The following is a 20,481-nucleotide window of genomic DNA, read 5'->3' as shown; positions in this document are numbered from 1 at the left end:
CTTCTTTATTTCTGGTTTACTTCCAAGTGGTCAAGAACGCGCACCAGCGTCATTTGATGTCACGTCCGCAGAACTGTGCGGGAAATTCACGCCCAGAAAAGCTGCACAAAATGTATCACACAACCTTTTCAAGACACTAGGTAGAAATGTGTGTGGGCTCATTATCTTTGGTTTAGAGTGCTTCATCACCCATTAGCATTAAAAAATAATGAAAAGTGTTCATTTTTTTCTCAAATCACGCCCTATGCTTCTTTAAATTACAATTGATTATAAACATTTCTTTAAGATGTAGGTCTACTTATAAAACCCATTTAAAATGAAGTATATGAATAAAAGTAAAACATGAATTAAATTGAATAAATGAATGCAATAGAAAAATATGAGTTTCATTATAATTCAACATGAAGTTTGTTAGTTTTACCTTAAAACTGAAAATGTTTGCAGAAGACAGGCTAATTTGTGTTTAAATAAAAACTGGAAATGAATGTTTCCCTGTTTTTTTTTAGGTTTCCAAGCTGTTCATCTTGTTTGAGCAAGTTGTTTTCTGCTGAATATTCTGCTTGAAAAGAGGAAACGTTTAAGAAAAGAAAGAAAACATTTGATTTGAAAAGATTTGGACTGTTTTTTCACCTCAGCATTTTAAGTGCAGACAGTCCTGCTGCATATGTACTGTATATAAAATCCGGCAAGGCAACCCAGGCGGCCGCCACCTGCTAAGAGGCACCAACAAACTGCACCCCATCACCATTTAATTAATTAATTAAATTAAATTAAAATAAAAAATCAAACAACAATAATAATAATAATAATATAAAGAGGTATAATAAATGTGAAACACATCCTTTACAATCACTGTACATGTTTTCTCTTAATATTAATATAAAAAATCTATAGCTGCTGATCTTCTGCCCATATCTATGCATATTTATATTAATTTTATTTGAATTATTGTTCTATAATTCTATTGTGTTGTTTACACATTGTGTTCTTTGGTTGTAAGATTTTTGTTGAATGACCTAAAGCCGGCCATGTATATAATATATACTGCATCTCCTGGTTGTTTCTGTGGTCCCTGGAAGCTGACAGTCCGCCCCTGCTGCTGCTGCTGACGAAGACCTGCACCTCTTCATCTCAGCCCTCCATGATGTGAGTCTTCTGCTCTACGTCGGTGAGTCGGTCCGTCTCTGTCCGTGTGTCTCTCCGTGTCGGTGCGTGTTTCAGTCCGTGTCTGTCCGTGAGTGTGTGTCACTGTCGTGCGTGGCTGTGTGTGTGTGTGTGTTATGTTGGCTGGATGCTGAGCAGTGATACTTTGAATAGAAGGCGGTGAAGGATGTGTTTTTTTTCTTCTTTCTTTTCTAAAAAGCTTCAGTTGTTTGACAGGAAGAGAAATACAGTGCGCGCGGGCGTGTGATTCGCCAGCACGGACTCGGTGGTCCTCAGTCTCCATCATGAAAGCCCAGTGATCTGGTTTGAAGAAACCTCAGCCCTGTAGAAGGGACTAGTTCTCAGTGACTGTTGGTGATAAAACCAGCAGGATGTAGGCCTACGATGGTCACCAGTGACGTGCCGTGACCACTAGGGCTGGGTCGGCACGTTGCAAATCGAGACCACCAATGACAATTTCACGTCTCTGGTGGCAAGTGTTAATTGAATTCAAATCAATTTTATTTGTATAAAGCAATTCACAACAGTCATCTCAAGCGCTTATCAAAATTCATAATAAGAAAGAAAAAACCCAACAAGATCCACATGAACAAGCATTTAGCCGTCTAACAAAATCAACATCATAAACACCATTAAAGAAACATAAACAATTATTTAATATAGCCTCCATACTCTCCAAACAAGATATATCTCATGACATGACAGCACATCTGTTGTTTGTATTGGAAACACAGAAACATGGAGAAAATTACAACAACATCTCAGAACATCCTCAGTGAGGCGCATCCACAAAGTCAATCCTTCCTTTTGTACAATTCACTGTAAAAAGTATGAAACATTTTCTGACCTTACCTTTGCTGAAGCTCTGGTAGCTCAAGTGTTGGTCTCCCGTCTTTTAAAAGCTGTCGTTTTTCCTCAAAAAAAAGTTTCTCTATCTGTCTTCTAGTGCTGTCATCCTGCCTGTAGAGTTATCCCGCACACTCACTAGAGCGAGAGAGAATGTAGCAGCAGCGGTCATATGGGATCTATTCACTAATGCACTGTGAACTTACGTATAGCATTTAGCATAGCGCGGTTCCGTCCAAAGGCAGCTCTCTACGCTGCCTTTGAACGTAAATGGTTGTCATCTTGGGGAACTGACTGCGCATGCGCAAACATAAAAACACACTATGGGAACTGAGGCAGAGCAGCCGTGTGCTTTTGGGAGGGGGCGTGGCCTCCTCCTGCCTGACAGCGGAGTGAGACTGTGCAGCCGTTCCAGGAAATAGCGCTTTTTAGTAATCTGGGCTATGAAACCCACAAAATGCGGACACTTTCAAACTTATAAGTACTGTAGGCTATTGGATAAATAACTAATTTATAATTATATTATAATTAAAACAAATAATCAAAATATCAATTCACCCTTGAGTAGGCACTGCCTACCTTGCCTACCCTGACTGCACGTTGCTGATGGTCATAGAGCTGGAGACGATGGTGATGGTGATGGTGTGATAGAGACGGTGATGGGAGTGAAGATGATGATGATAGTTGAGATGATGGAGATGATGATATTACTGTTTCCAAAGCAGTGCTCTCTCTCTCTCTCTATCTCTCTCTCTCTCTCTCTCTCTCTCTCTCTCTCTCTCCTTCAGGGCCTATAGCAGCACAAACAGCTCCTCTGAGAGTCTCTGCAGACTTTAATCTGACTCCCTCTGAAGTCTAATTAAATTAGCTGCAAGATTCAGCAACAAAAACACTTTTTTAAACAAATACTAAATCCAGATGAAAATCATCATCAAAGCAGGTTAAGAAATAAATAACAGCATTTCATTTTAAAGTTGCACATGCTAAGATAGACAGCAACATTTAGCAACAAACCACATTTAAAAAAATGTGTGATTTTTTTTAATGTTACTTTTGACCAGATTAAAAGCAATATTTGTGAAATTTGTGATAGTTCTTTTCTCGTAAAAATATAATGTAAAAGTTAAATCTAAATGTTGAATATTAAATCTAAATATTAATGTTAAATATAAATTTACATACAGTTTTTTAAACGTTGTTTGTTGCTAAATGTTGCAAAAAGTTGCTGTTTATTTTAGCATGCGCAACTTTATGATCAACACTCCATAAAAAAGCTGTATCTTTAAGTCCCGCAGTTTGGTTCTTTTAAAACAGGCTGTGCAAAGACTAAAAAAAATGTTATAGCCATATATGTTTGCATGTACAGGGAATTTGCTTTGGTGTTTTGTGGTGTTGTTGTACCCGAGACCGGTCTTGGTCTCGTAACCACACCTTGAAGGTCTGAGTCTTGTTTTGGTCTTGCTGGCTGGTGACGTGCTGACGTGGTGACGTATCGATCATTTCCTGTTTACGCTCTACCGCTGCTTGCAGCGCTCTACTACTGTGTTCTGCTAACTCTAATCAAACTTGTTGTCATTGATATTTTAGCCTTGAAAACACTTGTTTTAATTTTTTACCGTACAGTTAAACGTACGAAGGTTAAGTAAAAAGCAATCTCGCCTCTTATAGGCAGTGTAATCTCCTTTAAACTTCCTTTTGTCCTTAGTTTAGCTTAGCTTAGCTTAAATTTAGCACCTATGGCTTCTCTCTCCTCCCCTCCGCTCTCCTGCCTGGTGTGTCAGATGTTTAGTTACTCCTCGTCCTCCTTTAGGGACAATGGTAGTTGCATAAAGTGTAGCGTACTGTTAGATATGGAGGCGAGGATCAACAATCTGGAGAAGCGGTTCCGCACCCCTGATACCAAAACCGAAGCTAGCAAGCAGGACCTAGCCGGTGCGGACCGTGCTAGCTCTAGCTTAGCCTCCCCCCCAGCCAGCAATGATTGGGTTACTGTCCGTGGTAAGCATAGTCGAAGGTCAAAAAGCCGCTCGGGACACCACCATGTTCACGTCTCAAACAGGTTCTCCCCCCTCCGTGAGGACAACACACTCACTGGGGAACAAACTCTGATAATTGGCGACTCCATAGTGAGAAACGTGAAGCTAGCGAAGTCAGCGGGCATCGTGAGGTGCATCCCAGGGGCCAGAGCGGGTGACATAGAATCAAATCTAAAGTTGCTGGCAAAGAGTAACCGTAAGTTTGATAGAATAGTCCTCCATGTCGGCACTAATGACTCCCGACGTCGTCAGTCGGAAGCAACCAAAGTGAACATTGAATCAGTTTGTGCTTATGCTAAAACAATGTCGGACTCCGTAATTTTCTCTGGTCCCTTACCAAATCTGACCAGTGATGACATGTATAGCCGCATGTCATCATTTAACCGCTGGCTATCGAGGTGGTGTCCAGAAAACGAGGTGGGCTTCATTGATAATTGGAGATCCTTCTGGGGAAAACCGAACCTGATAGGAAGAGATGGAATTCACCCTGCTTTGGCGGGAGCATCTCTACTATCAGAAAACATGGCACAGTCACTGTTATGACATCTCATGAATGAGACCATGTTACAGAGGTGGAGTCCTCCACGCCCCTCTGCGCTTGTCTTAGGACAGTTTCCCTCCCATTGCTATTATGATAGCTGTGTTCATCGCCATGACAACTGTTGTGATGGTGATGAATATTATTTTATCGAGACGGTGTCTGTCCCCCGACCCAAATTTCACAATGATTTTAACATAAAATCAAATAAAAGAGCTATCAATTATAAAAATTTGAAAGAAATTAAAATCTCAAATCTAGAAACACCAAAACATAAAACCATTAGATGTGCTCTATTAAATATTAGATCACTGAGATCCAAATCTCTACTAGTAAATGACCTTATCTCAGAAAATAACTTTGATTTATTCTGTTTAACTGAAACATGGCTGTATCAAGATGAATATGTTAGTTTAAATGAAGCCACTCCTCCCAGTCATTTAAATACTCATATGCCACGAGACATAGGCCGTGGAGGTGGTGTAGCAGCTATTTATCATTCCTCTCTCCTAATCTATCCTAAACCAAAGGCCAGTTACACTTCCTTTGAAAGCCTGGTTCTAAATTTATCTCATACCGAATCAAAAACCCACCAGCCAGTCTTATTTGCAATAATTTACCGTCCTCCAGGCCCTTATTCTGAATTTCTATCAGAATTCTCTGAGTTTATATCAAACTTAGTCCTCAGTTCTGATAAAATACTGATAGTAGGAGATTTTAATATCCATGTTGACAAAGATAGTGATAGCCTGAGCTCAGCCTTTATGTCCCTAATAGACTCAGTTGGCTTTTTTCAAACTATTAATGAAGCTACTCATCGTTTAATCATACTCTTGATCTTGTTCTAACATATGGCCTTGATATTAATGAACTAAAAGTCTACCCTGAAAATCCTCTGCTATCAGATCACTTTTTAATATCTTTTAACATTATCCTAGAGGATCTCGCACTGTGCAATAAAATAGTTACGAGTAGAAATCTGTCCAATAGTGCTGTGGCTAAATTTAAAGAGGCCATTCCTGCTGCCTTAAACTCAGTGCACCATCCAATAAATAACTATGATATTAATTATAACCCCTCTCAACTGGATCTGCTTGTCGATAGCTCTGCTTGTCTACTAAAATCCACCTTGGACTCAATTGCCCCATTGAGGGAAAAACTATTAAACGTCAGAGGAAAGCTCCGTGGTTTAGCTCTGAAACTCGCACACTCAAACAAACAACCCGTAAATTAGAGAGAATGTGGCGCTCCAATAAAACAGAGGAGTCACGAATACTCTGGCAAGAAAGCCATAGTAAATACATGACAGCCTTACGACATACTCGATCTACATACTATTCCTCACTAATTGAAGAAAATAAAAATAATCCAAGGTACCTTTTCAGCACTGTAGCCAGGCTAACACAAAGTCAGAGCTCATTGAGCCCATGATTCCTCTAGCCCTCAGCTGTGAGGACTTTATGACATTTTTTAACGATAAAATTCATAAGATTAGAGATAAAATTAGCCACTCCCTGCCTTCACCTGGGCCTGCTGTACCATTAAATGTAAATAGGCCTAACCTAACCTGTTTCACACATATAGGACTTCAGGAACTTAACGCTATTATTTCATCCTCCAAACCATCGACCTGCCTCTCAGATCCGATCCCAACTAAGCTGTTTAAAGAAGTTGTTCCCCTGGTCTGCCCATCTTTGTTGGAGACAATAAATATATCCCTATCAATAGGCTACGTGCCACAGTCCTTTAAAGTAGCTGTAATCAAATCCCTTCTCAAAAAACCTACTCTTGATTCCAGCACTTTAGCAAACTACAGGCCTATATCTAATCTTCCTTTTATTTCAAAGATTCTTGAGAAAGTTGTGGCGGCTCAGCTCTGTGACTTCCTTCAAAACAACAGCCTGTTCGAGGACTTCCAGTCAGGTTTTAGAGCTCAACACAGCACAGAGACTGCTTTAGTTAAAGTAATTAATGATCTACTCTGGGCTTCAGATGAAGGACGACTCTCAGTGCTGGTTTTATTAGATCTTAGTGCAGCTTTTGACACTATAGATCACTATATTCTACTAGAGAGATTAGAGGAATTACTTGGAATCACAGGGACTGCCCTAAACTGGTTTAAGTCCTACCTATCTGATAGGTACCAGTTTGTACACGTGAATAATAGGTCTTCTGTGTACACTAAAGTAAGCTACGGGGTTCCTCAGGGCTCTGTGCTAGGTCCAATTCTCTTCTGTATCTATATGATCCCCCTTGGTAATGTTATGAGAAAATACTCTGTTAACTTTCACTGCTATGCTGATGATACCCAACTGTATGTATCAATGAAGCCAGGTGAGATAAATCAGCTATCTAAACTTGAGGCCTGTCTAAATTACATTAGGGCCTGGATGGATCAAAATTTTCTTCTTCTTAACTCAGACAAGACTGAGGTCATTGTACTGGGCCCACGACACCTTAGAGAAACCTATGCTAGCCTAACTGCCCTAGATGGCATTACTCTGGCACGAAGCACAACTGTTAGAAACCTTGGGGTTCTATTTGATCAGGATTTATCCTTCAACTCTCACATAAAACAAACTTCAAGAACTGCCTTCTTTCATCTCCGTAACATTGCTAAAATCAGATCTATCCTGTCTCAGGGCGACGCCGAAAAGCTAGTCCATGCTTTTGTTACCTCTCGACTGGATTATTGTAATTCTCTTTTAGCAGGCTGCCCGAGCAAGTCGCTTAAGACACTTCAGCTGGTTCAAAATGCTGCAGCACGTGTACTGACTAAAACTAGGAGAAGAGATCACATTACTCCTGTATTAGCCTCTCTGCATTGGCTTCCCATAAAATATAGAATAGAATTCAAGATTCTTCTTCTCACTTATAAAGCCCTAAATGGACAGGCACCAGTGTATCTCAAGGAGCTTGTAGTGCCATACAATCCCCCCAGAACACTATGCTCTCAAAATGCTGGACTACTCGTTGTTCCATTTGTCTCTAAAAGTAGTATAGGAGGAAGAGCTTTCAGTTATCAGGCCCCACTTCTTTGGAACCATCTACCAACCACGGTTCAGGGGGCAGACACCCTCTCTACCTTTAAGGTTAGGCTCAAAACATTCCTCTTTGGTAAAGCTTTTAGTTAGGAACCAGCTCATAGCTCATAGTTAAGATGCAATAGGCATAGACTGCCGGTGGGGGGGTCTGGCATGCTCGGTTGGAGAGAGGTTGGAGAGGGCGTTAAGAGAGAGGTCATTTAGGTTAGAGAGGGACCGGAGAGGGTCCCATTCCTCTCTCAAACACTCCCTCTATGTCTGCTTCTTCCCTTGTGTGTTTGCTCCTGTACTCCTTCTGGCTTTTGTCTTGCAGGTCCGTGGGATCCTTAGTGTGGAGTTACAGAGTCTCAACAACTCTGTCTCCACCCTTTCCTCTGCACACACCCAACACAGCATAACGTGGATGGCTGTTCATCATAGGAATGGGATCCACACAAGGTTCCTGCTGCTTAACAGAAGGTTTTCCTTGCCGCCATGATGAATTCATGTTGGGTGTGGGATACATATGTATGTGCATATACGTATATATGCATATGTGTGTATCCATAAAATGAAGAGTCCGTCCTTAAGACTGCTCTACTGTATAGTGTCTTGAGATACCATTGGTTATGATTTGGCGCTATACAAATAAAAGATTGATTGATTGATTGATTGGATTGTCCGGACTTAAGATATCCTGTCAAGAGCATTTGAGACCAGCATAGATCTGCTAAGTACTCACGTTACTGTAATTGAGTTGCTTTTATGGATACTTTTTAGTATATTTGTAAATCAGTCATTTTACTTGTACTTAAGTGTTTTAAAAGTAGTAAAGTAATTTGTTACACCCAACTGTTACTGAGTAAATTAATATTTTTTTGTTTTAAAATGATCAACAGACATTGTGAAGTTACAAAAAATGAAATGACCAGACAAGAATCAAATGCATCACATCATAGTCGACCAATCAGCTTAAACATGATGCACGGTGCCAAAACAGATTTGAATGGAGGTTATTTTCTCAGTTTTAGAGTTGTTAAATTTAGCTATACTTTTTTAAATTATTATTTTGAATTCAATTAATTGGTGTATTTTATTAAAAAAAAAAAAAAAAAAGAAAAAAAAAAAGAATTGTACATTTTGACAAACCTTGTATTTTATACAGATACCTTTGTGGAAAAATAAATTAAATGTATCTCTTCCTTTTTAAGTTTATAGATTAGATGTTTACTGTATGCAAAGGAACCATGGCAAGATTTATTACAAAAATGTAGACGTAAACAACAAGGGTGAAGGGTGAAAGTAACTAGTAAATTTTAATTTGAGTAGTATTTCATTGAACTATTTTTTACTTGTATTTGAGTATTTTATGTATGACTTACGTGTACTTGAGTACAACTTGAATCAAGTAACAGTACTTCTACTTGAGTAGGATATATCCGTACTCTTTACACCTCTGTCTGCTACCCTTCAACTTCATTAATGTGATAATATTAATGACAAACACCTTGAACTGTTTCTGATTATTGAATGTTATAACTTGACTTTAAACATTTAGCGTTACCATTGCCTAAAGTGGGGTTCAGAGATTTAGCTCCAAAAAGGGTCAGGGCTGACAATTGTAAATATTACACCTGTTTAATATTATTTTAATTTGTCAAGAGAGAATGCTCTAACTGTTCAACCTTGTCATGGTTTTTGAAATTTGATTTTTATCATCCAAGTCATGGCTTGTCTTGGTCTTGACTCGGTTCCAACTCCCCGAAGTCTTGGTCTTGGATAGTGTGGTCTTAAGTACAACATTGCATTAAAAAAACACAAAGCAAAAATTATTAGGCAGTATAATTAAAGAACTGTATTTACAATGAAAGGACTGTGATAAGAAGGAGCAAGTTCATTCTGGGACCTTGGGGGACTTGTGCCTATTGCCAAGCCTCACTACTAAGAGAGAAAAACAGTATTTGTGGCATGAGGTTTTAGTTTTGATGGCTCACAGCCTCTTGAGGTCCTTCATGGGTCCTAAATAGCTTCTTGTTAAGCTATGAGGACAACTTTTCCAAATAAACACAAACGTAAATCTTTAAAACAGCGAAGGGTCACACAAAGTAGAAATGCACACTAGTGATGGAGAAAATCATTTGAATTTGTAGTGTTTTAGGGTCAGCATCCACAAAATTAAAAACAATCTATCAAACGATTTGTTGATGTCAAGTCTCTTCTCGATACAGTGCTTTCAGAAATGTTCATTCATTTTAAGTTGTAACATTAATTGGAATATAACAATTAAAGGTGTCCCAATCCAATATTGATATTGTTTCGATATCAGATTTCATCACTTTGGAAGAATCAATCTAACAGTCATGCTTTTGGATGGTGGGAGGAAGCCCGAGTATTGGGAGAAAACCCACACAAGCATGGGAAGAACATGCAAACCCCAAGTGTCCACCCCAGGACTGGAACCAAAGACCTTCTTGCTGTAAAGCGGGTGTGTTATAACAGTGTTAACCACTAAGCCACCGCCAAAAATTTCTATTAAAGTTAATTTTCAGGGTCTTCTAATTTTTTTTAACATATATTATTAATTGTAGAATATTCTTATGTTTAAGGTTAAAATGTATTCCATTGGTTAATGATAAATGGATCATTTTTTCTCATACCTATAGACTATTTCTACTGTTGCTGTTGAGTATTATCAATTGACCAAGCCTTTTCTAACATTTCACACTACAAAAAAAAAGTTATAAAAGTATGGTTGATCCATGCTGATATTATACCGAATAAATATTGGTATTGATCAAAACACAAGGCTACAATATTGGTCTCAAAGTAAAAACCACTTGTATTGGGACACCTTAATAACCATATTTGCAAAGATATTTAAAGATAATATTTGTAAATAAATATGTAAAACAACTTGACTGTTTTATAAAATTAAATAGTGACTTGAGCTTCTCCTAAGGTTCCTTGATAGACGAAAATTCAAGCCACTTGGGGCTGAAGCTGGGCCTCATTTAGCACTCTGACCTCTGTCTAATGAATGGTTTGTGTTTATTACTTTATTTATTATTATATACCACTCTGTTAACCAACCAACATCACTTGTTCAACATGTTTAAATGATTTCAAGAATAACTATATTTATGGACTACAGGTGTGTAGAGGAAGAAATAAAGCAGTTTCTCTGTGAATGTTTTATTAACATTGATTCTGTGGATTTCTTTCATTTCAGTTTCTCTCAACTGCAAAGCGATGGTTTACGCCCAGTCAACCAATTCGGCAGGTTTCAACCCAACCATCGACTCTCCCTCTCTGAACTACCAGATGTCCTTTAACTGGTCAGAAAATGAAAACTCCACGGTCCCGCCTCCCCGTAGCAGCCTGGAAGGATCATCCTTGAGCTCTGACTCCCATGAGCTGACTTTGGCGGAGGTTGTTGTCCTTGGGCTGGTCTTCTCATTGGTCTGGTTCATTTCTATTCTGGGAAATGTTCTCGTCTGCCTGGTCATCCACAGAAGCCGCAGAACTCAATCCACCACAAACTACTTTGTGGTGTCAATGGCCTGTGCCGACTTGCTGATGAGCCTCGGTTGCGCACCATTTATCCTCCTTCAGGTGGCCTTAGGACAATGGCCATTGAGTGCTGCTGTCTGCAAGCTTGTGCGTTACCTGCAACACCTTTGCCCAGGTGTTCAGGTGTACGTGCTACTGTCCATCTCTGTGGATCGCTTCTACACCATCGTCTACCCACTGAGTTTTAAGGTGTCCAGGGAGAAGGCCAAAAAGATGATTCTTGCCTCAGGACTTTTTGATGCTGTCTTTTTGTCCCCATGTTTCTTCTTCTATGGATCCATAGACAGTCATTGTGACTTTTTTCTCCCTGACAGTTGGGGCAGTAAAGCCTATGGTGTGCTCCACCTTCTGGTGGGTTTTTTAGTTCCGGTAGCTTTGATTGTGTCATTCTATCAGCGGGTTGTTCGCTATATCTGGCGGATTGGCACTGATAGCTACACTGTGCGCAGAACAATGAACATTGTCCCACGAACTAAGGTCAAGACCATCAAGATGTTTCTCATGCTCAACCTAGTTTTCTTCCTCACCTGGACACCCTTCTATGTGGCCCAGCTATGGCACCCAAGGGATACCAGCGGACCTGGCAGGCAGAGTCTGTTGTTCTTCACGGCCATTGCCTGGATTACTTTTAGCTCCACAGCATCTAAACCAACTCTGTACTCTGTCTACAATGCAAACTTCAGGCGCGGCATGAGGGAGACCTTCTTCATGTCATCCATGAAGTGCTACCGTAGCAATGCCTACACTATTACTGCCAGTTCTCGCATGGCTAAAAGAAACTACATTGGTGTGGTAGACATTCCCGTACAAGCAAGATCAACCACTAAGGACTCGGTTTATGACACTTTTGCACGAGAGGCTAAAGAAAAGAAAGTGGCTTGGACTACAAACAGCAACCCTTCAAACACTTTTGTGTGAATATGGAAGGAAGTTTTGTTCTTCAGCAGAAAAACGTGAACTGATAAGCACATTGGCTGTGTATGAAACCTGGTTTATCATATAGGGCTTTGAAAACCTTTGGCATTCATACTTTGTTTTTATATACTGTAAAGTTCATTACCGTGCAGTGTTTCTCACCATAGACTGTACCTAAAGATTACTGGTACATAGTTTGTGACCTCGATGACTGGTTCTGTTCTTTACGTTCATGTACATAGAAAGAGCTGATGTTCAGTCTGTTGTGTTAAGACAACATGGTCTGACAATAACTCAGGCTATGAGAAATGTACAGCTACTATAGAGAAACAAATTAGTCCCCCCCCCATTTTTGGTCATAATCAAAATTCTGACAAAAACAACCAATTTTTGAAAAGAAAAAAAAAAACTTACTAAATTGGTTAGGAGGTGGTTATATTTTATTCAATTTAATTCTTAACATTTGGGACATCACCATATTGTGTTCTCCATGTTTTTCTTGTGAGGTTCATAGCTTGTTGATCTTAAGGTCATCTGTACTTGGTGCCTAAATGTCTACAAAATGTTCCCAATACTGCCACCGTTCAGTTCTCTTATAGGATTAGGGCAGTAGTAGTTTCGACAATACATTGAATCAGGAAGAATGAACAGAAGAAGGCAGTAGCAAGGGCTCAAAGAACAACTGGAGCAGATGTGGAAGGTCAAAGTTTAATAGCTAAGAAAGTCATCTAAGGACAACTAAACAGAAAAGTATATTGGTGTAAACATGTAAATGGACTGAAATGGAATCTGGGGAATTTTGAAACTGAAAATCTGAAGCTGTATTTGTGAAATGTTTGATCAAAAGGATTATAAAAATAATTTCAAGCAAAACATTGCCATCACCAAAACCACTTGAATATAATCAACAGCACATTAGTTTACACTGTGACTTCTTACACGCTCCCATGATGTGAAGCATTAGGGACACGCCCCAATGTTTGGTGTTTGGATGGTACATAACTCTGATAAGGAACAACGTCACCACCACATTTGCTGTGGTTACACTGGAAACTGACCATTGAAGTGGTTATGAAAACACCGACCATGTTTTGTGAGACAGCAATGTGAATGTTTGTTGTACATTTTTTGAGTAACAATAATCTATCTTACACTTACTGTTCCGATTCAAATGGTCTGTACTCGTTCTGGCTGAGGACTCAGACCATTGTCTAATAACAAAGCGTTGCAGTCCTTGGTTCAACAAACGTTCTATCATCTCCATACTTCTGCAGCTTTTTGCTGCTTTTATCAACACACACTGTATTGTTACTGTTACTACAGTGTGAAGTGAAGAGAACCTGCCCTCCAGGCTGCAGTAGATGGCCATCTACCTCACGTCTAAACTCAGTGGTTCCCAAACTGTTTCTGTTGAACAAATAATCCCCCCCCCCCCCCCCCCCCCCCCGCCCCCCCCCCCCCCCCCCCTCCCCCCCCCCCCATATGAAAAATGTAACCTTTATGGAGAAATTATGTAAAAATTGTGATTATTCTTCAAACCACCTAAAAAATAACAATGTGCCATCACATATTTCAGAACAGTAATAAAAAAGTTAAATTATTTTCATATTGTTCGTGCTGAATGTTCAGCAAGGATCTTCTCGCACACCCTATTATGATGTCACGCACCCCCTTAGGGGATGCACCCATCAGTTTGGGAACCACTGTTTTAACTGATTGGGAAAACAGACACAAATGTTTTCTCAATGCGTTTTGAGTCATCAAAGGCCTCCGACTTGTGCTTTCTCTGTAATTTTGTAGGAACTTGTGGCCCATCTTTGAACCATGCTGCTTTCTGTCTCACATCACTGCAAATCTCAGCTGATGTACAGTAGTTCTTATGTGCTGATGTGCTTTGTCTGCTAAAGGTGTTTTACTGCAAAAATAAATTGAACTTGGTCAACTTTGGTTACTCCATGGGCCGTGATCAGGTTAGTGGTTGTGGTCAGTTTGTTTTGTCATTGGATTAAAACTGTGGATTTTTAATTTCTTCAATAATAAAGATTAACAGAGCCGTATTTGGTTTTAATAAACAGTGATGTTGATGTTGACAGTGAGGTCATCAGTTAAAAAATTAAGCCACCTGGTATTTTAACACACAGTTATCACCTGGTTTTCTATAGAAACGTTTACCAATAGAAACTAAGACATGACATTACCTATCACTGAGCAGTGAGTTAGAAAAAAATAAAAGACAATAAATTATTTTATGACATTTCTGAGCGTCTGAGCTGCCTCCTTAACAGATCTTGTCATGTATGACTAAAATTACTCTAATGACACAATGTTGGCTGTAAAGAGCAAGATCTTAACTTTCAGAAACTATAAGCAAATATTGACAGAGTTACAGTCATTTAAAGCTGCAGTATGTAGAACCGTGAGATGCGCCATGCTCACCCTCCCCTCCTGGAAAAAAACTTACCAGTCTTCTTGTGAACGCGTGCGCCAATGCGCACACTGTGGAACTCTTTGCAACTGTTTTCTCCATAGAGACTAGTAACAAATATAGGGACTTTACAGTATCTCGGTTAACGATTTGGTTAATGAAATGTATGAAAATTGTATAGACTTTATAGGAGAGGTCTCAAGATTTAGTTTTTATGGATTCCGGCAGGATAAGCGGCAATGAAGCGCCTGATAAAGCAAAGCAGGCACTTAGATCAAATGACCCTTTTATGGACATTCCTTTTAGTAGGGCAGAGGCAAAGTCATTTATTAAAAGAGATATCATGGCAGAATGGCAGGCGTGTTGGGACTCATCAAATACAGGGATACATTTATATGCTATACAGAGCACAGTGGGTACTGGGAGGTGCACCACTGGAAGTAGCAAGGAAGAGAGGGTCATTACTGGACATATGAGGCTGAATAAAACTTTACATCTCATCAAAAAGTATGATACAGGATTGCGTGAGTGTTGTGATGAGGCCGAGACGGTGGAGCATGTTCTCCTAAGATGTAATAGATATTCAAGGCAAAGACAAATTATGCTGCGGGATTTACACCGTCAGGGGATGGAGATTGATGTTGGTAATGTTTTAAATAAAGTTAAATTGAAAAGGGTACTCACCTTTCTTTATGATTCAGAAATTATGGGAGGGAATATATATATATATATATATATATATATATATATAGTTATGTTATTAAGTGGTGATGATGTTAGTATCATGACTTAGGAAAAGGTTAAAGCTGTGGTTCACACTCCGATACAGTAGGTGGCGGAAAATGCACCTCTCCCAGTTGAGTGTCACCAATAAACCACAGAAGAAGAAGAACCCCTCCCTTTAACGTTTGCTATCCATCACGTGATTAAAGGGTTGTATTGTTTATATCGTGTTTATAACCCACGGCTGGTCATCTTCTGGTCACTATCAGGTTATTAGTGGCTCATCGCGCGCTCTGGTGTTGGTCCGGAAACCACGTATGTGATCTGGCTGGTGTTAGCTAAAGAGCTAACTATAGCTGTCAACATGGACGAAAACAAGGTAAAGCTGTTAACCAGCAGTAACTACATACACTAAACATCTCTGAATTCACCTGCTGCTTTCAGACGCTCAAAAAATGTGTTCAAACTAAGAGTTAATCAGAGCTAATGGCTGCTTTAAAACGCCCTGGTGTGGAAACCATACAGATCCATAAACCATAATGTATACTAGGACTGTACAGGTGAACGTAGGTTTCACTCACATGTTTGTACACAGCAGGGGGAAATACATGCTAATGTTTAGCTTTAACTGGTGTCCATTTTAACTGGTGAACGTGAAGCTGCTACTGTGAACAGACGGTAATAATACAATGTTTTCTGCTCGGTGAGCTGTAGGGAGTTTGTTTTGTTGCTGGATCTCAGATTGATAAAGACATGTAAACCAACACGTTACACATATCCTCATAATCGTATTATTATTATTATTATTACTGTTGTGTATATATATGTGGTTTTAATAGTATTTTATTATTATTATTATTATTATTATTATTATTATTATTATTATTATTATTATTATTATTATTATTACCATGGTAATGTGTGCACTGGCATTTTGGTCCTTATTATTTAAAGGTTAACAGTCTTTTACTTATTTATGTACATTTTCTTTCTCTATTTCTTCTCTGTTGTTTGGTATTTGTTCTTTATTTGAAGTAAATCTTGATTATTATTACTATTATCTTACTTTTACTACGGTAATGTGTGCTCTGGAATTTAGTCTTTATTTGGTAACGGCTACTTATGTACGTTTCCTTATTTGGTGTTTGTTCTTTTATTCTTTTATTTGAAGTATTTCTTGAGCGGCTGTAACACAAGCAATTTCTCACTGGGATAATAATGTATTTCTGAATCTGATTGATTGGTTGATTGATCATTTTGGAAGGGCATCTCATTTCCCCTTCATTAGTATGAACATAGCTAGCATTAAATAATCCAGGTCCGACATGATTAAAGACACTTCCTGGATCAGAGAACAAAACACCCACGCAAAGTCCACACAATATCCAAAATTAGAATCAGAATAGTGGTACTAAAACAGCAACCATAGAATAATAGTAATAATCCATCCATTTTCTGACCAGCCTATCTCTGGTTAGTTCATCACAGTAATAATAATACTGATAATAAATATAGACAAAAAACTTATAGAATGAAATATGTTTATAAAAAATCATAAAATGTAGTGCAGGTATTATATTGTTAATACTGCATATTGTCATATTATCAGACCGGAACCAATGTAATTTATTGTGTGTTTGTGTTTGTGTTTGTGTGTGTGTGTGTGTGTTTGTGTTTGTGTGTGTGTGTGTGTGTGGGTGTGTGGGTGTGTGTGTGTGTCAGGTGGCAGCAAATAAAGTGAAGAAACCAGGCAAACGTGGTCGTAAACCTGCAAAGATCGACCTGAAGGCGAAGCTAGAGCGAAGCCGTCAAAGCGCTCGAGAGTGTAGAGCTCGTAAGAAACTGAGGTACCAGTATCTGGAAGAACTGGTTTCCAGTAAAGAGAGAGCCATCTGTGCCCTGAGGGAGGAGCTGGACATGGTGAGGAGGGTCAATGTGATGGAGTGTGTATCTGTTTGTGTCTTCCTCTGATTTTCTGTTTCAGGGTATGCATTTTCATTATCTGATAACTGTCAATTATTGCTTGCATATTGCAGGTGCCTTACTTTACATATAATTTACACAGTACAAACTGCAGATAAAATGGTAAAATTGCACACTTTGATATTAATATTTAATTTGACTATCTTTCAGCAACCCAGTCACTTCAGCTTTGGAGAAGATTTCTCATTTCGGTGCATCCCTAGATTTGGGGGGTATGCTACGAATCTAGATTACCTCTTATAGCGCTAACTTCCAGGATTTAATCAGTGTGTGCTGTCCTACAAACCTTGCTGGAGCTTAATCACTATGGCAATTAATGCTGAACGGCTAACCTGGTCACGACTAGGTTTTTCTCTGGCGTGGATGTTAGAGAGTCCTAAAGCCCCTGACCAATCAGATCGCTTAGAAAACAACTTGCCCATTGTTTGAAGATCCTGGTTGGTGACGATCTGACAGTTGCGTTTAGGAAAGAAGATTTTTAATGATAAATTAATCGTTTGATTTACCGATGACATCCTTTAGGAAAGATATAGATTTATATTTAATGGACTGATCTGCAGTCAGCTGATGAAGCCTGTGTGTCGATAGTATGCATGGATGGCTGAAGTCATTAATTAATTAATTAATAATTAATTAATTCATACGTTGGGTCTGACATTATCAGCAGGAACATGCACAATATGTTCTCATCCCAGTCTGTGATAAATAGTTCTACTTGAATAGAAACACGTGTGTGCTGTAATAAAGTTTAACTGCAGAGCGCTGTCCGTTTATCATCCAATGGATTCATATAATAAATAATCTCACACTTTTACACATTAACACAGTCAGCAACTTCCTGCCTGAGTTCTTTCATTCCTGCCTTTTCTGTAACAAGAGTGTTGTCTTTGGTCTGAATTATGGATTTTAAATATTCATCATTTTAAACTTTAGCAACCTGGTCGGTACCAAGTTATGAAGTGGATCAGATCTGAGCGAGTATAAAAGCTCCGCCTCCTGCTGTGAGCTGCACTAACACTGTTGCTCTTCACTGTCATCATGGATTTATATTCATTATATTTGTTTAAGATCATAAGCTGTTCCTCCATTCATTATAAAGACGCTCAATCTGCCAGTTCTCTCCATTGATTGGTCGGGCGCTGCAATCTCCACCCCTTTCATGTGCATGCGCACGTAGCGCGGCTGTAAACACTTGGCTTAAATTAGCGTGTTGTGATCATAGGTGATCGACGTGTGTAGGACAGCTCCTGTCTGACATGAAATGTTTGGTTAGTTGAAGCCAGCTAACGAAGATTAATCCAATCTAGATTTGTAGCATAGCCCCATAGAGTCAGCTGATGTTATTATTTTTACATTTTATATGCTTCAGAGAATTTTTGTTTACGGGATGCATTGTTTACGCTGAAATCACACGAGATTATGTGATGATCACTGGTTGATCCGTAGCGCGATATTTATTTCCTATTTGACCACTGGTGACGCATTGTTGCAGTAAGTAGTACAGGTACAGTCAGTCAGTCAGTAGTAATGACCATGTGATATTTATTAAATCTTTAGGGCTTTTTCTACACTATGTCCTCACTAAATATTTGTCTTTATAATGTATCAATACTTATTTCAAGTAAAACAAAAACAGAAATTTGGAATTATATTTATTTATTGATCATTACTTTACCGGCCCGACCCACTTAAGATCAAATTGTGCTGTATTTGGCCCCTGAGGTAAAATGCGTTTGACACCCCTATTCTAGACAATTAACATTTTTGTGTTGAAAAATGGTGTGTAAATGTGTCGTCCATTTTTCACTATCATGTAAAATAGTATTTGTGTGTGTGTGTGTGTGTGTGTGTGTGTGTGTGTGTGTGTGTGTGTGTGTGTGTGTGTGTGTGTGTGTGTGTGTGTGTGTGTGTGTGTGTGTGTGTGTGTGTGTGTGTGTGTGTGTGTGTGTGTGTGTGTGTGTGTTGCAGTACAAGCAGTGGTGTTCAGCCATGGATCAGGGGAAGATTCCCTCAGAGATCAAAGCTCTGCTGACTGCAGATGACCACAAGATTCCTCCAAGCAGCACCAAGACGTCAAAGAGCACCAGGAATACGCACAGCTAATGTGTGTGTGTGTGTGTTTGTGTGTTTCATTGTTTGGAGAGTTCAGCCCTCCTGTATCTGCTCAAGCACAGCAGCGTCATCGATAAACACCCTCTTCTCCTCTGCTCTGACGGCGTGTCAAACAAAGCACTGTGTGTCGGTGCTGCTAATTCAGAGTCACACATACCTGAGATCTCTGGCCAATCAAACTTCAGAGAAGGAGCTGACTGTTAGGCAGTGTGAGTGAATGTGACCAATGGCCATGTTTAACTTTGATTGTTCACGCCCCCTTTAGGCCCTCACTAACCCTAACTGGGACTGGTAGGTTCAACCACTCGACCTGTAACTACACAAAATGTATGCTCACACATGGCGAGGGCTGACTCCCTCCATCCCAGATCAATGATGTTAATGTCAGTGTCTTCATCTGCCAACACATTATCCTCCACAGTAAATAAGCGTTGAGAAATGAGACTTAACAGAATTAAGGAAATATTTTTAATCCATGCAATCCCACCTGCAGTTTTCCTTTATTACTATTGAAAGGGTTTGGAGATGAATTTGTGAGTTTTTAAACAGACAGATGTCTAATCATATGATTAAATCCAAGTTTAGTCAAGAAAAGGTGGTAGTTTGACATATTTGAGTGCTTCTGAAGCAAACAGTAGGTTATAAAGAGCAGCGCTTTGTTATTTTCTCTGTTCAAATATGTGTCATTAAATGATACAATTTTCACTAAAGTTGTGTTGAAATAAATATGTGTATTTCAATTTTGTTTTTGGGGTTGAATGATAAATTATTTACTTTTGATTGTTTCACTTTGTAGCACTGAGTCAGCAGTTTTTAGGACCTTTGCTGTGTGTTGTGAATTCTGTCACTGCAGCCTTCAGAGATGTCAACGCTGTCACTCGTTTCTGTGTTTGATGCGTTGTTTGTCAGCAAAGTAAGATGTCCTTACCAACTAATACACCGTGTCTGTCTCAAATAAACCTCAAGTCATTAATATAGAAAGAAGACGTGATGAACACAATCAAGTTTTTTCTTTGAAGCATTAATATCAATTTATGCAATTGCAATCCCTTGATTTTAGTCATCATTAACTTGTTATATCATGTCACTACGACTTTAAATACCTTTCTTCATTGACAATCAAGATAATTAACACTAAACAAAACA

At 39.1% G+C, this 20,481-nt stretch overlaps 2 protein-coding genes across 2 annotated transcripts; both read left to right on the top strand.

Annotated features, from left to right (window-relative positions):
• Window positions 1-1,072: 1,072 nt before the first annotated feature.
• On the top strand, window positions 1,073-13,520 carry gpr19 (G protein-coupled receptor 19). Its single transcript, XM_028451636.1, has 2 exons — window positions 1,073-1,168; window positions 10,837-13,520. Exon 2 carries the CDS (start codon window positions 10,857-10,859, stop codon window positions 12,093-12,095), a length of 1,239 nt encoding a protein of 412 aa, XP_028307437.1. The 5' UTR covers window positions 1,073-1,168; window positions 10,837-10,856; the 3' UTR covers window positions 12,096-13,520.
• Window positions 13,521-15,388: 1,868 nt separating this feature from the next.
• On the top strand, window positions 15,389-20,080 carry crebl2 (cAMP responsive element binding protein-like 2). Its single transcript, XM_028451654.1, has 3 exons — window positions 15,389-15,619; window positions 16,963-17,160; window positions 19,192-20,080. Exons 1-3 carry the CDS (start codon window positions 15,605-15,607, stop codon window positions 19,324-19,326), a joined length of 348 nt encoding a protein of 115 aa, XP_028307455.1. The 5' UTR covers window positions 15,389-15,604; the 3' UTR covers window positions 19,327-20,080.
• The last annotated feature ends 401 nt before the right edge of the window (window positions 20,081-20,481 follow it).

Source organism: Gouania willdenowi, chromosome 6 (genome assembly GCF_900634775.1).
Source record: "Gouania willdenowi chromosome 6, fGouWil2.1, whole genome shotgun sequence".
NCBI lineage: Eukaryota > Metazoa > Chordata > Actinopteri > Blenniiformes > Gobiesocidae > Gouania > Gouania willdenowi.
Note: the sequence above shows the minus strand (reverse complement) of the source record. Positions and strands in the feature narration are given on the sequence as shown.